The sequence below is a fragment of the Pipistrellus kuhlii genome, unplaced genomic scaffold (assembly GCF_014108245.1).
Source record: "Pipistrellus kuhlii isolate mPipKuh1 unplaced genomic scaffold, mPipKuh1.p scaffold_m20_p_1, whole genome shotgun sequence".
Taxonomy (NCBI): domain Eukaryota; kingdom Metazoa; phylum Chordata; class Mammalia; order Chiroptera; family Vespertilionidae; genus Pipistrellus; species Pipistrellus kuhlii.
In genome coordinates this window covers 40,044,459-40,056,889 of record NW_023425404.1, presented here as the reverse complement: position 1 = coordinate 40,056,889, position 12,431 = coordinate 40,044,459, and the positions used below count along the sequence as shown (strand labels likewise).

The 12,431-nt window shown below is 53.0% G+C and overlaps 1 protein-coding gene across 2 annotated transcripts in view; it reads left to right on the top strand.

Moving 5' to 3' along the window:
• CGNL1 (cingulin like 1) overlaps positions 1-8,959 on the top strand; it is a 93,224-nt gene extending 84,265 nt beyond the window's left edge. For both annotated transcript variants that reach the window (XM_036440823.2, XM_036440813.2), the window contains 5 exons: positions 1,896-1,979; positions 2,637-2,761; positions 3,684-3,792; positions 4,184-4,347; positions 5,601-8,959. In XM_036440823.2, the coding sequence (XP_036296716.1) occupies positions 1,896-1,979; positions 2,637-2,761; positions 3,684-3,792; positions 4,184-4,347; positions 5,601-5,730 (612 nt within the window). In that variant the 3' untranslated portion in view covers positions 5,731-8,959. The remainder of the gene's footprint in view (positions 1-1,895; positions 1,980-2,636; positions 2,762-3,683; positions 3,793-4,183; positions 4,348-5,600) is intronic.
• The last annotated feature ends 3,472 nt before the right edge of the window (positions 8,960-12,431 follow it).

Below are 12,431 nucleotides of genomic sequence, written 5' to 3'. Positions count from 1 at the left end.
TGCTAGCGTGTGCTTTCACTGTTGTAGGCCAGCTCCAAGGCTTCCCGTTCTGTTTGTTGTTTTGGGAACTGGAAGTCCTCCTCCCAGAGGTGAGAGGACCAAGGTCACAGCGAGCGGAGGGAAGCTAGGCTGCTGGTCTGGCCTGTGAATTACTTCCCATCGCGGTGAAAGTTTCACTGTGTCCTCTGCGAGGCCCGGCCTGCACCCAGGGGTGTGAACAGAACACTCTCCCCCAGGGGTGCACGTCACGGTCCCGTGGCCCAGCCACGTGTGGTGCCATCAGCTGGCTCAGCCACGCTCGGAGTGGGGCTGTGCGCCCGCATTCGTTACCGTGCCTTTGTGCTCATACAGCAATTGTAGGCGTCCTCCCTCCCGCACCCGCTCCCACCATGTGACTCGAGGGCTCTGGGCCAGGAGGAGTGGGAACGGGCCGCAGGTGAGTGTTACCTGCTCTGCCCGCTGACCCCTGGCGTGGCTGGCGTTGTTCCCTGGTGTGCACAGCCTGGGCGGACTGCCTGCCTCCCCAAGTCTTGGGTTTTATGTGGCAGCTGTAGTTGAACCCTACATCTGTGTGAGGCCCTTTCACTGAGTTGGTCTAGAGCAGTGGTCAGCAAACCGTGGCTCGCGTGCCACATGTGCTCGTTGGCCCCTCTGGTGGACAGCCCTGGAGCAGGTCTAGGGCCCCTCTCTGATGGACAGCCCTGGGAGCAGCTCTGGGGCCGCTACCTATGACGCACTTTGTTTTGCAGCTGAAGCCCCCCTGGGGGTGAGGAACAGAGGTGCGGGATGTCCAGGCAGGCGACAGATGTCTTTCTTGACTCCGCCTGGCGAGGCTCCTTTCCTGCTAACAGAGAAGAAATCTGAAGTAATGCGTGGCCTTTGCCAGCTCACCTGGAGCTGCCCTGTGCTGTTGCTGAAGAGGGGGGAAGTCTCGCCGCGTTTGAGTGTGCTGACTGTGGAAGCCTCTCTGTGGTTTGAGCTTGTAAGACAGCAGTCGGGGCTCCGGGAACACCAGCTCTGCCTGCTACCAGCTGTGCGGTTTTCGGGCAGGTTGGGTGACTGTCTTGTCCCGGTTTGCCTGGGACGGTCTCAGCCTTAGCCTTGGAAGTCCTGTGTCCTGAGCATATGTTGGTCCTGGGCAAGCCGGGATGGCTGGTCACAACACAACTTGAATGACCTTTCCAAGCACTGACGCCCTTGGCAGAGACGGTATTGCCTGTTTCTTAGGCTTATCCCGGATGTAACAGGATAGTGTGTGTGGAGTGCTCGGCGGGTGTCTCCTGCTGTCATACAGGGCCCAGAACCACAGAAGTTTGTTGTCTGGGTTCTGGAGGCCAAGGTCTGAAATCAGTGTCCATAGGGCCGTGCTCCCTCTGGGCCCCTGCTGGCTGCTCCCTGGCTTCTGGGAGTTTGCTGGCAGTCTCTGTTCTTGGACGTGTTGATGCTGCATTATAATTCTCTGTCTTCTCATAGCGCTCTTCCTGCACCTCTGTCTCTGCCTCCAAATGTCCCCTTTCCTAAGGACCCGCCATTAGGTTGGGGCCCACTTCGTTTTTACTTGGTTACCTCTGTAAAGACCCCATTTGAAAGGAGGCCACATCTGAGGCACCCAGGGTGGGGGTCAGGACTTTACTGTATCTTTTGGGGGACACAGTGTGACTCACAGCAGCGGGGCTAGCGATGGACTGTCTTTGCTGTGTGTATCATTATCTTCACAATCATCGAGAAACAAGAACATGAGAAACAGCTCCTGCACCCAGGAAGGGAAAAGGCAGGAGGCCCGTCATGCCACAAAGAGGAGCTGGCTGGGATTGCAATTCCATGAGTGAGCCGTCTCAGTGCACAGGCTCTGGGCACAGCCCCTCTGACCCCCGGCTTTTGCTGTTTTGGTGCAGATGGAGCAGATGAGGAATGAGCTACTTCAGGAGAGAGCTGTGAGGCAAGACTTGGAGTGTGACAAGATTTCCCTGGAGAGACAGGTGAGGGCCACTGGCCCCGTGAGCCCTCCCCCCACCCCTCCTTTGCACAGCATGCAGAGATATCGGGGGCCAACCTTGCCCAAGAGAGGTATTTCTAAAATTATTTCCAGCGAGAATTTTCTCAGTAAATGTTAAATATGCTTGGGAGTTTACAGGTGGGGGAAGTGGAATTGCAGGTGTTTTCTGTATGCTAAAACAGGCTAAATTCTAAGGTAAAGGGAAAAATAAAGAACTTGTGTCACCAAACACACAAGCTGCTAACCAAGCTTACTTACTCGTTATCTCTTTCACATGCTGTTCATGTAAGTTCTCCACGGAATATGACGTGTGATATTGGGGAAGGGGCTATTTCTCCTGCCAATAGGTTTATGAGAGGTCAAGATCCCTTGTCTGATAGGAGTCCTAGACCATGGCAAAGATTTCACTCCGGCTTATAAGCAAATGTGACAGAATCTCTCCTTTTGGCCTGCCAGGACTGGGGTGCAAAGCCATTCCCTGGAAACACCCCTGGCTCCCCAGGTCCCCCCGGGCCACCCACCCTGGTGGGGGAAGCGGGTTCATCGCAGTCACTGACCGAATGCTGACTCCACCCGTGATCTGCTCTGCAGAGTGTGAGGTGGACACAGAGCCCCTCACTGTCTCCCTGTCTGATTCCAGAACAAAGACCTAAAGAGCCGGATTATGCACCTGGAAGGTTCCTACCGGTCCAGCAAAGAGGGGCTGGTGGTGCAGTTGGAGGCCAGGATCGCAGAGCTGGAGGACCGTCTGGAGAGCGAGGAGAGGTGAGCCTGCCCAGCTGTGGTGCGAGGCCTGGCGGGCGGGGGCCAGCACATTGCAGAGTGCTTTGCCTTTGCATCTTCCCGGAGGCCTTCGTGTGAGGAAGGCAGAGCAAGCTCAGCCTTGCTGTTATTATTCCCACTTGACAGATGAGAAAACTGAGACCCATCCAAGGAAGTACTTGAGAAAGGTAGCCTGAACATCGGTCTAAAACTTAGGACTCCTGCTCTTAGTCCATAGCATTTTCTCTGTTCCTTGCTGCTTATTTTCCTCATAAATTACAGAGTTTGAGCCAGAGGCATGGGGGCTGGCTCTGCTCTGAGGACCAGTGTATTCACTCAGCTTAGCAAAGGCCGAGCGGCCATCTGTCAGAGATGGCAGGTCGCCCCACAGTGGGTGGGAGGAACATGGGATCAGGCGACCACACCTTTCCAATACCATGATTCTTTGCAGCTAGTTCTCCCTTTGCAGCCCGAGGACCAGCACCAGGTTGAACTTGACCAGCCTCAGTTCTTGCTTGTGGCCCCTCTCCTTCTGAGAGGGGTGTGGGTATGACATTTCACATTCTTTATTAGCAGTAGGAATTCTGGAGGCTGGGCTGGAGCAGCCTATAGTTGTAGCCTGGCAGTGACCTCTGTCTTACAAAGTAAAGCTCAGGACAGGAGGATCCCAGGGCAGGTCTAGTCCCAGCTCAGCCCCTTGCTGGCTCTGCAGCCGGAGGCAGGTCACTCCCCTTCTTAGAGGTCCCGTGTCCTCATCTGTTAGATGACCAGCCCTTTCCTCCTGCAGTCGAGTGTCTCTCTGACCCTCAGCCCTGAGTGGACCAGGCAACTCTGGCTGGGGCTCGCCCTCCTGCACAGCCTGGGCCGGGCCTCTGGTGGGGCTGGCCTGCGAGAGCCCTCCGTTTTGCTTCCCCCATCCTTCCAGGGACCGTAACAGCCTCCAGCTCAGCAACCGCCGGCTGGAGCGGAAGGTGAAGGAGCTGGTGATGCAGGTGGACGATGAGCACCTGTCGCTGACTGACCAGAAGGACCAGGTGAGGGGCCCTCTGCAAGTTCATTTCCGATGAGCCTGCATGTCCCAGGCTGGGAAGCCAGAGGGCAGCGAGGCCTCTGTGGATGGCGAGGGAACTGTGGTGGACCTATCCCTGTCTTTCCACGCCACCCCGTTCCCCATAGAATGGGGTCCCTCTGGGCTGCTTTAGTGAAGGTCTCAGCCAATTGCAACCCTGAGCTTGACTTGTAGAACGCGATTGGTCTGTCACAGAGCTTATCTCCGCTTTCCCATGAGACTGGTTGGACCCCCCGCCCCGCATGTCGTGGTTGCCTAGGGAGGTGGCTGGACCGCTGGCCTGTCCATGCTGGGCTCTTGTCCATCCAGCTGGGCTGGTGAGCAGCAGCACTGATCTGCCCTCTCTCCCTATGCAGCTGAGCTTGCGCTTGAAAGCAATGAAGCGCCAGGTGGAGGAGGCCGAGGAGGAAATCGACAGGCTCGAGAGCTCTAAGAAGAAGCTGCAGAGGGAGCTGGAGGAGCAGATGGACGTGAATGAGCAGCTGCAGGGGCAGCTCAACAATCTGAAGAAGAACATAAGGTGGGCAAGTGCGGAGACCCCACAGGGACATTTGAAGAGAGCTCAGTGCTTTTAGGCCACACTCACTCCTATTGCTTCAAGCCGGTTTACTGTCGCCTTTCGGGGTCATCCCATCTACAGACGAGAGTGCCTGTGCCCACTGCAGTCTCCCCACGTGCTCAGTAGGGTCTCACATGGGTCATCCCCAGACCAATGCCCCAGTGCCAGCCAGGCAGATACTGTCCCTGTTGTCCAACAGGGAAGCTGAGGCTCAGAGCAGGTAACACTAGCTCCCACCGCCCCGGAGCGGGCAGCTCCTCGGTCAGCCCTTAGCACTCCTATGTACACGTAACTTTGGGAGAAATAGGGTAAAGTTTTGGGGTGCATCCTCATGGGGACTAGGATATCCCTGGTTGCAGGAGAGAATTGCCTGTACAGCCCCACCTCCGTGATCTGAAGGTGGGGTGGCGGTGGCGTTCCCTGCAGGGTCACTGCCGTGGGCATTGGGGTTGGGGTGGGTTAGGTTCTCGCCCCCCGTGGAGTGGAGCCTTTCTCGGAGGCTGACTGTGCTGGCGACACTGGTAGTTCTTTGATTCCAGAAGATTCCAGCCCCTGGAGAATCCCATCCACAGGGCTTGTCCAGGGCCAGCATTAGAGGACAGCATTTAAGGGGGCACAAAAATCTCAGTAATCAAGAGAGATAATATTAAATGCGATATATATTTTTTTTAAATGCAAAAAAACCCTCCATTGGATAAGATATCAAAAATTTAAGATGGGCCGAAACCAGTTTGGCTCAGTGGTAGAGCGTCGGCCTGTGGACTGAAAGGTCCCGGGTTCGATTCCGGTCAAGGGCATGTACCTTGGTTGCGGGCACATCCCCAGTGGGGGGTGTGCAAGAGGCAGCTGGTCGATGTTTCTCTCTCATCGACGTTTCTATCTCTCTCTCTCCCTTCCTCTCTGTAAAAAATCAATAAAATATATTTTTTAAAAAATTTAAGATGGGATCAATAATAGCCACCTGATGAGCCACATCGGAGCTTGAGACAAAAGGGAAACTCAGCACTACTGACCTTGTCCCTGCCCCGCCCACCCAGCCAGTGGCTTCTGTGCTGAGAGCTGGGCATTGGCTCCCTGTTAGTTGAGGTAAATTCACGTGCCCCCTTCCACTCAGCGGGGTGGAGAGGCAGGAACCCAGCCCCTCAGCCCCTTCCTCCATCTCCAGATCGGGGTGGGCCCCAGGGCGGGGACTCACGACCTCCCTGTCCCCGCAGACTGAAGAAGCTGCCCAGTAAAGTGCTGGACGACATGGACGACGACGACGACCTCAGCACCGACGGGGGGAGCCTCTACGAGGCGCCGCTGAGCTACACCTTCCCCAAGGATGCCACCAGCCAGCTCTGAGCCCACTTCCGGGCTGTGGAGGGGGCTCACGTGGCCGTGCTCCGCCCAGGGACCCTCAGCCGCGGCAGCAGGAGGCCGGGGAGGCCGCACCCGTCCTCCGGAGTGGAGACCTTCGCTGCCTCTTCCCATAACCTGCGATTCCTCCACGCTCCGCTCCGTTCAGGGGTGTGTGGGCGAACTTGGCTCTCCCGTCTTAGGGAGCTATTGCAGGGTAATGGCTGAGACACCTGAGGCCCGGCAGCCACCGCCCGCTGGGGTGCTCTGGAAATATAATTTGTCAGCCCAAGTCCCCTCTGTACCGCTGTCCGCATTGCTGCTCCTGCCCCCTGCCCTCCCCCCGCCAGGAGAAAGCGTCCACATGCTAGTTACTGTTCAGTAGCCGCTGTGCACGGTGGGAAGTGATGCTCAGGCTGTACATATTTTAAAGCAGCTTCTCATGACCGCTGCTGTTCCGTTCCGGGATGTGACAGAGGCTTCCCGGGGGCTTGTCTGTCAGGTTCACACGTCTGTATTGAGTATTATTTTTTAAAAATGTGAAGCTACTAGATTCTAAGTATTGAGGAGCAGAGGCACGAGAGAGAAGATAGAATGAAGACCACGTGGACATCAGAGCTGGAGAAAAGGCATCGGCCTGGTGTTAAGGGACCGTGAACCCTGAGAAGAGATACTCAGGGGGTCTCCGTACACAACTTCCTGACGGAGGAGCGAGTCAGGGGGTCACTTGTGTCCATGGCCTCGGTGGTTCATTTTGTCTGGAACCTTGTGATTTCTGAACTGGGCTGAGACTGGTTCCCAGGCACCACTTCTTGGGGAGATGTGCAAGTAGGGCTTCTGACAGGTGATGTGGTTTCTGGAACTTGGGGCTGGCCTGTCATTTGTCATTGGTCCTCTCCTCCCTCCTCCGACAGCAGGCCTCTGTGTTGGGCTCTCCGGTCCTTGGGCAGGGTGGTTGCTGGATGGGGAAGAGGGGAGGATATGGGTCAAGGCTCATGGACTTAGGGGCCAGGAAGAGGCAGGAGGTATCCAGTAAGGTCACAAGGAAAGGGGGAAGGGAGGAGAGAGAAGCAGGTGTGTGTGGGTTTGGGTGGGAAGGAAGAAGTCCTTGAAAGCTGGGGGATGTGTAGATAGGAGGTGGATTGAACAGGATCTCAGGTTTATGTCAGGAAAGGGAGGAAAGAAGCTGAAACCAGATAGAGATGTGTCTGAGCAAACGGGGAGGCTCTTTCCAACTTCCAGGGGCAGAGGGAGGGACATCAGCCAGCACCAGGCACGGAGTGACTGCCATTAGGTGCCGTCTGGGCCAGGCCACATTGCAGGGACAGAATTATAGGGAGCAGGCATGGCACTGGGAGGGTGCAGGGTATCCCGTCCTTCCTCCTGGCCATCCTGGTGTCTCCTCCCACTGTGCCAGTCCCCAGGCACACCCAGAGGCCAGGGCCATCACATTTGGGCTGCCATCAGTCAGGGCCAGGGAGAGGACCCTGTGAGTCATGGCCATGGGTGCAGCAGAGATGGCAGCGTTAATCTGCTTCAGAGGCCCACGCATCCGAGAGATGGGAGGCCTGTGCACCGGAGAGTTCCATGACGGCTGCCATGGGGAGAAGCCTGGTTTAAAGGCATGTGTTAACGCTACACACACACACACACACACACACACACACACACACACTCACACATGCACACGCACACACACACACACACACACACACACAACTGAGGCCCCTGGAGCAGGAGAGCCAAACCTTCCGCCACCTCTGGTTTGGGCTGTGGAGAAATTCCTCCCTTTAGCAGTTGATTCATTTACAAATATTTATTGGGCATCTACAATTTGTCAGGCCTGGTCCTGGGCACTGGGAATAAAACAGTACATAAAATGGATCAAAATCCCACTCCTACTGCAGCACAGTCAGGGGAGAGGGCGTGATAGACAGCAGACACACAAACAGACACAGGGGCCGAGCCCTCCATACCTAGCCTGGCTCCCGCTGTCCTCTCGGGATGCACCAAGCCTGCAGGTGGTCAACTCCAGGGTTCCTTCCACCCTCAGCAGGTCCCTCATTCCCCCGCTGCTCCCACCATGCTGAGGTATTTGCCAAGAGGCTGCCTGGTAATGCCTCAGCCCACTCGTAGCTGAGGCTGGGCGGTGAGAAAGCTCTGAGGCCCAGGAGCTGAGGGAGCCAGTGAGTGTCCGTCTTGGTTGGTGAGGAAGTCCCTGCCCCTCACGTTGGCAACTTCCTTCTGGTTCCCATGGGCTGGCTGCGAGAATGGAGACCAGAGCTCACCATTCACCATTGCATCCTTATCTAAGAAATGGGCTGTTTTGCATGCTACATGTGCCCTTCTACACGGTGTTGGAGCCGGCAGTGACCTCGGTGCCTGGGGGTGGAGGGTGGGGGGTGAGGATTGAGGTGGGGGGAGTGGGTACTGGCCTGGACGTTAAAAGGGGTATTTCCAAGTCCCAGTTTATCTTGCCCTGGTGATCCCGATGGGGCACATGCCTGCGGAGCCCCAGATTCCCAGAATAAATGAGGACCAGAGCCCAGACCTTCCCAGCTCTGGCAAGCTCTCATCTTTTGATTTTATTATATACACATGATTTTTGTTTGTTGTTTTAAGGACTAACCCTACTCAAGAATATATTCTTTAGCTAGCTTGAAAACAAAATATATTTTATTTAATAAACAAATACGTGGCCAAATGCAATGCCGAGGAGACAATCACCCTATATCTTTATAATTGTTTTCCTGCTTCTGAGAGTCATTCGACAACGCCGGTCGGCTCCTTCCGTTGGGTTTCCGCACTCTTTGGTTTGATTGCTGAGGTGTGTCATGGGAAGAGATGTTCTGACGTAGCTGCCTCATGTAAGTGAACTCCTGGATCAAGCAAGATTGCCTTTCAATAAACCGTATCACCCGACAGGAATCTCAGCGCTCCCATTATTTGGACTTCCTTGTTTTCTCCAGAGCGGGGCTCTGTGTCTGCCAAGAAACAGCCGCAGTGAATGGCTGGAAGCTGCTCCAGGAAGTGAAGTACGGTGGCATCCCAGCCTGAGAGCCGTTTCTGAAGCAGAAGGGTGGGCGTGGGTCAGGGTGAACTGGGAGAGTGAGTGTGCCTGGGTGCCTGTGATGTGCTGAGAAGTTCAAACTGCCCATTTCCAGCAAACGGGGAAGTGTGTTCATAACTGAGAATAAAGAGGCGGCTCCTGTTGACTCCTTGTTCCTAAACTAAACTTGTTCTCTTGTCATCAGTTTGCACATAATCTCTCACCTTTTTTGTTTTTGTTTTGTTAATCCTCACTTAAGGATATTACACCCACCCCATTGACCATTGACTTTTAGAGAGAGGGAGAGAGAGAGACATCAATTTGAGAGAGAGATTGATTGGTTGCCTCCCACATGCATGAACCTGCAAAGCTTCAGTGCGGGCCAATGCTCTAACCACTGAGCACACTGCCTGGAGCTGCACATATGCTCTCTTGATTTATAGCAGGCTGACAGCAGGTGCCATGGTCTCCCATTTTATAGGAAATGAAACAACAAAGACAATTAGGGAAAGACAAGAAGACATAACTGGGCAAGTAACACAGCATGGCACTGGGAAGGACTTTGGTTTGTTCTGTTGAGGAATTTGTACTCCCACCACCAAGAATTATCAGTGATTAACGTTTGGTCTTGCCTGCTTCACCTTCTCAAATAAAAGAAATACAACATTGGGATAGGGTTGAAGACTCGACCTTTGTTCTTCATTCCCTACCTCATTTGTTTATTTTTCCATATAAAATAAGGCAACTATATTACCCCAAATCTGGAAAGTAATCCCACCAGCCTAATGCAGCCATCAGAAGCATGCTAGTGCATTTCCTTCCAGTCTTTTTTTCTATGCACTTTTTAAAGATAACTACAGTCATGGTGTTTGTGATTAAGTGTGCTTTGTTGCCACTTAGCATTAGAATAAGTATGTTTCCTGATGTTAATCTTTATTATGTTTTAAAATGCTGCTTAACATCCCATCGAGTGAATTCCACTTGGTTAATTGCCACCCCTATATTATTGGATGTCTAGAATTCTAAATATTGACTTCCTAACCCATAATTCATCACTAGAAGTGGAATTACTGAGTTATCAAGTGGAAAAAAAAACACACACACACAACTTTAAGTCTATAAATGTTGCCAAGTTGCTTTTCTCAAGGCTATACCAATGTGCACAGACACTAACAATATAAAAACATAGCAGTTCCTCCAGCTGCCCCTCTCATTAACCTCTTCTTGAATAACAGACTGACCTCTTTCAGCAAGTTAACCTCCTTTGTATTGTTAGTGGGGTTTATAAGTATTTTATAAGATGTCCTTTTGTGACTTGTCTATTTTTGTCCTTTTAATTATTGTCTCTCTAAGGCAAGTGTGTTTTTAATTAATAAAAATACAAATAGGATAATTGAGTAAAACAGTGAAAAGCAACACTTTCATCTTTGACCCAGTTTCTCCAGTCCCTATGCAGACTCAACCACTCTTTCTGGTTTCTCTTATTTCTTCCAAGTCCGCTTCTCGATGTTGCCTCTGGGCCCTGGGATTTATGTATCCCACCAGACATGTTCATGGAGAAGTAAATGAAAGCCACTTGAGGGGATTTATAAAAGACGAGAGGCCCAGTACATGAAAATTCATGCACTGGAGCGAGGGTCCCTGAGCCTGGCCTGCCCCCTCTCATGGTCTGGGAGCTATCAGGGGTGAGAAGTGATCCAGTGATCAGGGGAAGGCAACACCCCCATCACACCTCTGCTGCTGCCATTGCTGGCAGCACAAGCCTCGGCTGGCCCTGATTACCTGAGCCTCAGGCAGTCCTTAGTGGCTGGGCAGCTGCCATCTGAGGCTTACCTGTGCCTTGGGCCGGCCCTGGGCAGCCGGGGGGCTGAGGGGACTGGGGGACTCCAGAGGCAGACGCCCTAGTGGAGCTGAGGGGACTGGGCACCATCATCTTGTGGCTATTGGCGCCACCATCTTTGAGGGCATGGCAGTTAATTAGTATATTTTCTCCTTATTGGCTGTGGGTGCCACCATCTTTTGTGAGGGCATGATGGTCAATTAGCATATTCCCTCTTTATTAGATAGGATAGTGAGGTGAGTGGGGCCCTGAACACCCCATCCCCCAGGCCACCCCTCCTGCAGCTTGGGACGACTGTGTACCAGGAGGGTTGCATCTAGGGCTGGACTCATGGATCAGGGAGGCAATCCTGAGGCAGGCTGAGCCACAAAGTTTTGATTTATTTTCGGGGACTGTGGTGCCACAAACATGAAGGAGCTTTAACTTAAAAGGCCAGGGTCTGTCTGAAGAGGCCTTGGCCTAAAGGGATGCAAGCACTCAAACCCCTGTGCCTGGACATCTCTAGGACTCCAGGTGCTGGAGCCCCAGGCTGTGGCCATGTCAACCTCAGACTGCTGAGTTAACTGTCCTTTCCCATTCACCCACTCAGGTTTCCCTCTCTCTTGCTCCCTATTTTGGTGATCATTTTCTGATTCTCATACATTTCTCTCTGGTGGATTCTGGATTCTTTACTCGGACTTCCCACTGGCTGTCAGGTTCTCTTTGCACGGTATCTCTCTCCCCCGCCCCCCCCCCCCCCCCCCCCCCCCAGTGTCAGGGTCGGGCCTGGGTATCTCTTCCCCGCAGGCCCACATAGTCAAAACCATAAATCTAGGTACACCTCTTGGGGACCACTGGGCAAGTGCCCTGGGGGAGAGAAATTATAGGTCCACCCCATCTTCCTGAGATGGCAACAGAAGATTTGGACCTAAGACTCAGGTCTATGGGAGGCAGCATTCCCCACCAGGTGTTAGTAGTGGCTGCAAATGTGGAATTTTCCAAGGGCTCCTTGCATTCTCAGGTTCCCTTCTGATGGAGCTAAGTGGCTGCTGAGATGGAAGGTTTCACAGGGCTGCATGCTGTGAGTCCTGTTGCAACAGTTGTGGTGGCCAGCAGGGGGAGTGGGTGGCCACTTCTGGCCCTGATGTGGCAAGATATGTTAGTGGAGTCCCAAAGAGCACTTTGGACAATACCAACCTTTGTCTTCCCAGCCTGGCCCAGGTCTTCAGGGGTTCCCAAGTTATCCTCATGTTGCACTGTTTGCATTGCACTGATTTTAATGGCAACATTCTTTGTTGAGCTGCTATTTTGTGAGAGAGCCAAAGCTATTCATTTACTCCTTTCAAAGAACATTCACTGTGCCTCACCTGAGCACTAGCCTGTGCTACTAAGCTGAGGACTCAGCCCCTGGACTCAAAGGGATAAGAAATGTCCACTACGGACTAAAAATCAAGGGGCAGAGTCTAAAGCTCTAAAAGAGAGGTATAGATGAACTGTGGTGGTGGTTCATGACTAGAAAGATCATTGTTGGCTGGGGCAATTGGGGAAGGGTTCAGGGGAAATGGTGTTTGAAAGGGTCTTAAAAGTGGGTGCAGTGTTTCAGACCCTTTGACTGAAAATGTAATCTTACAAATGGGTGCATCTGTGGCTGATGGAAGGTTCAGAGTGAACACATGAACTCAAAGAATCAGGCTGGACTTAGAGAATCAGCCAGTTGCCTGAGTTTGGGAATACTTGGAGTTGAGGCTGTAAACTAGGTTTGGGACTATATTTTTGGAACATCTTGAATATCATTCCCAGAAACAGGGAAGCAGTGGGTGTCTATAAACAGAAGATTCT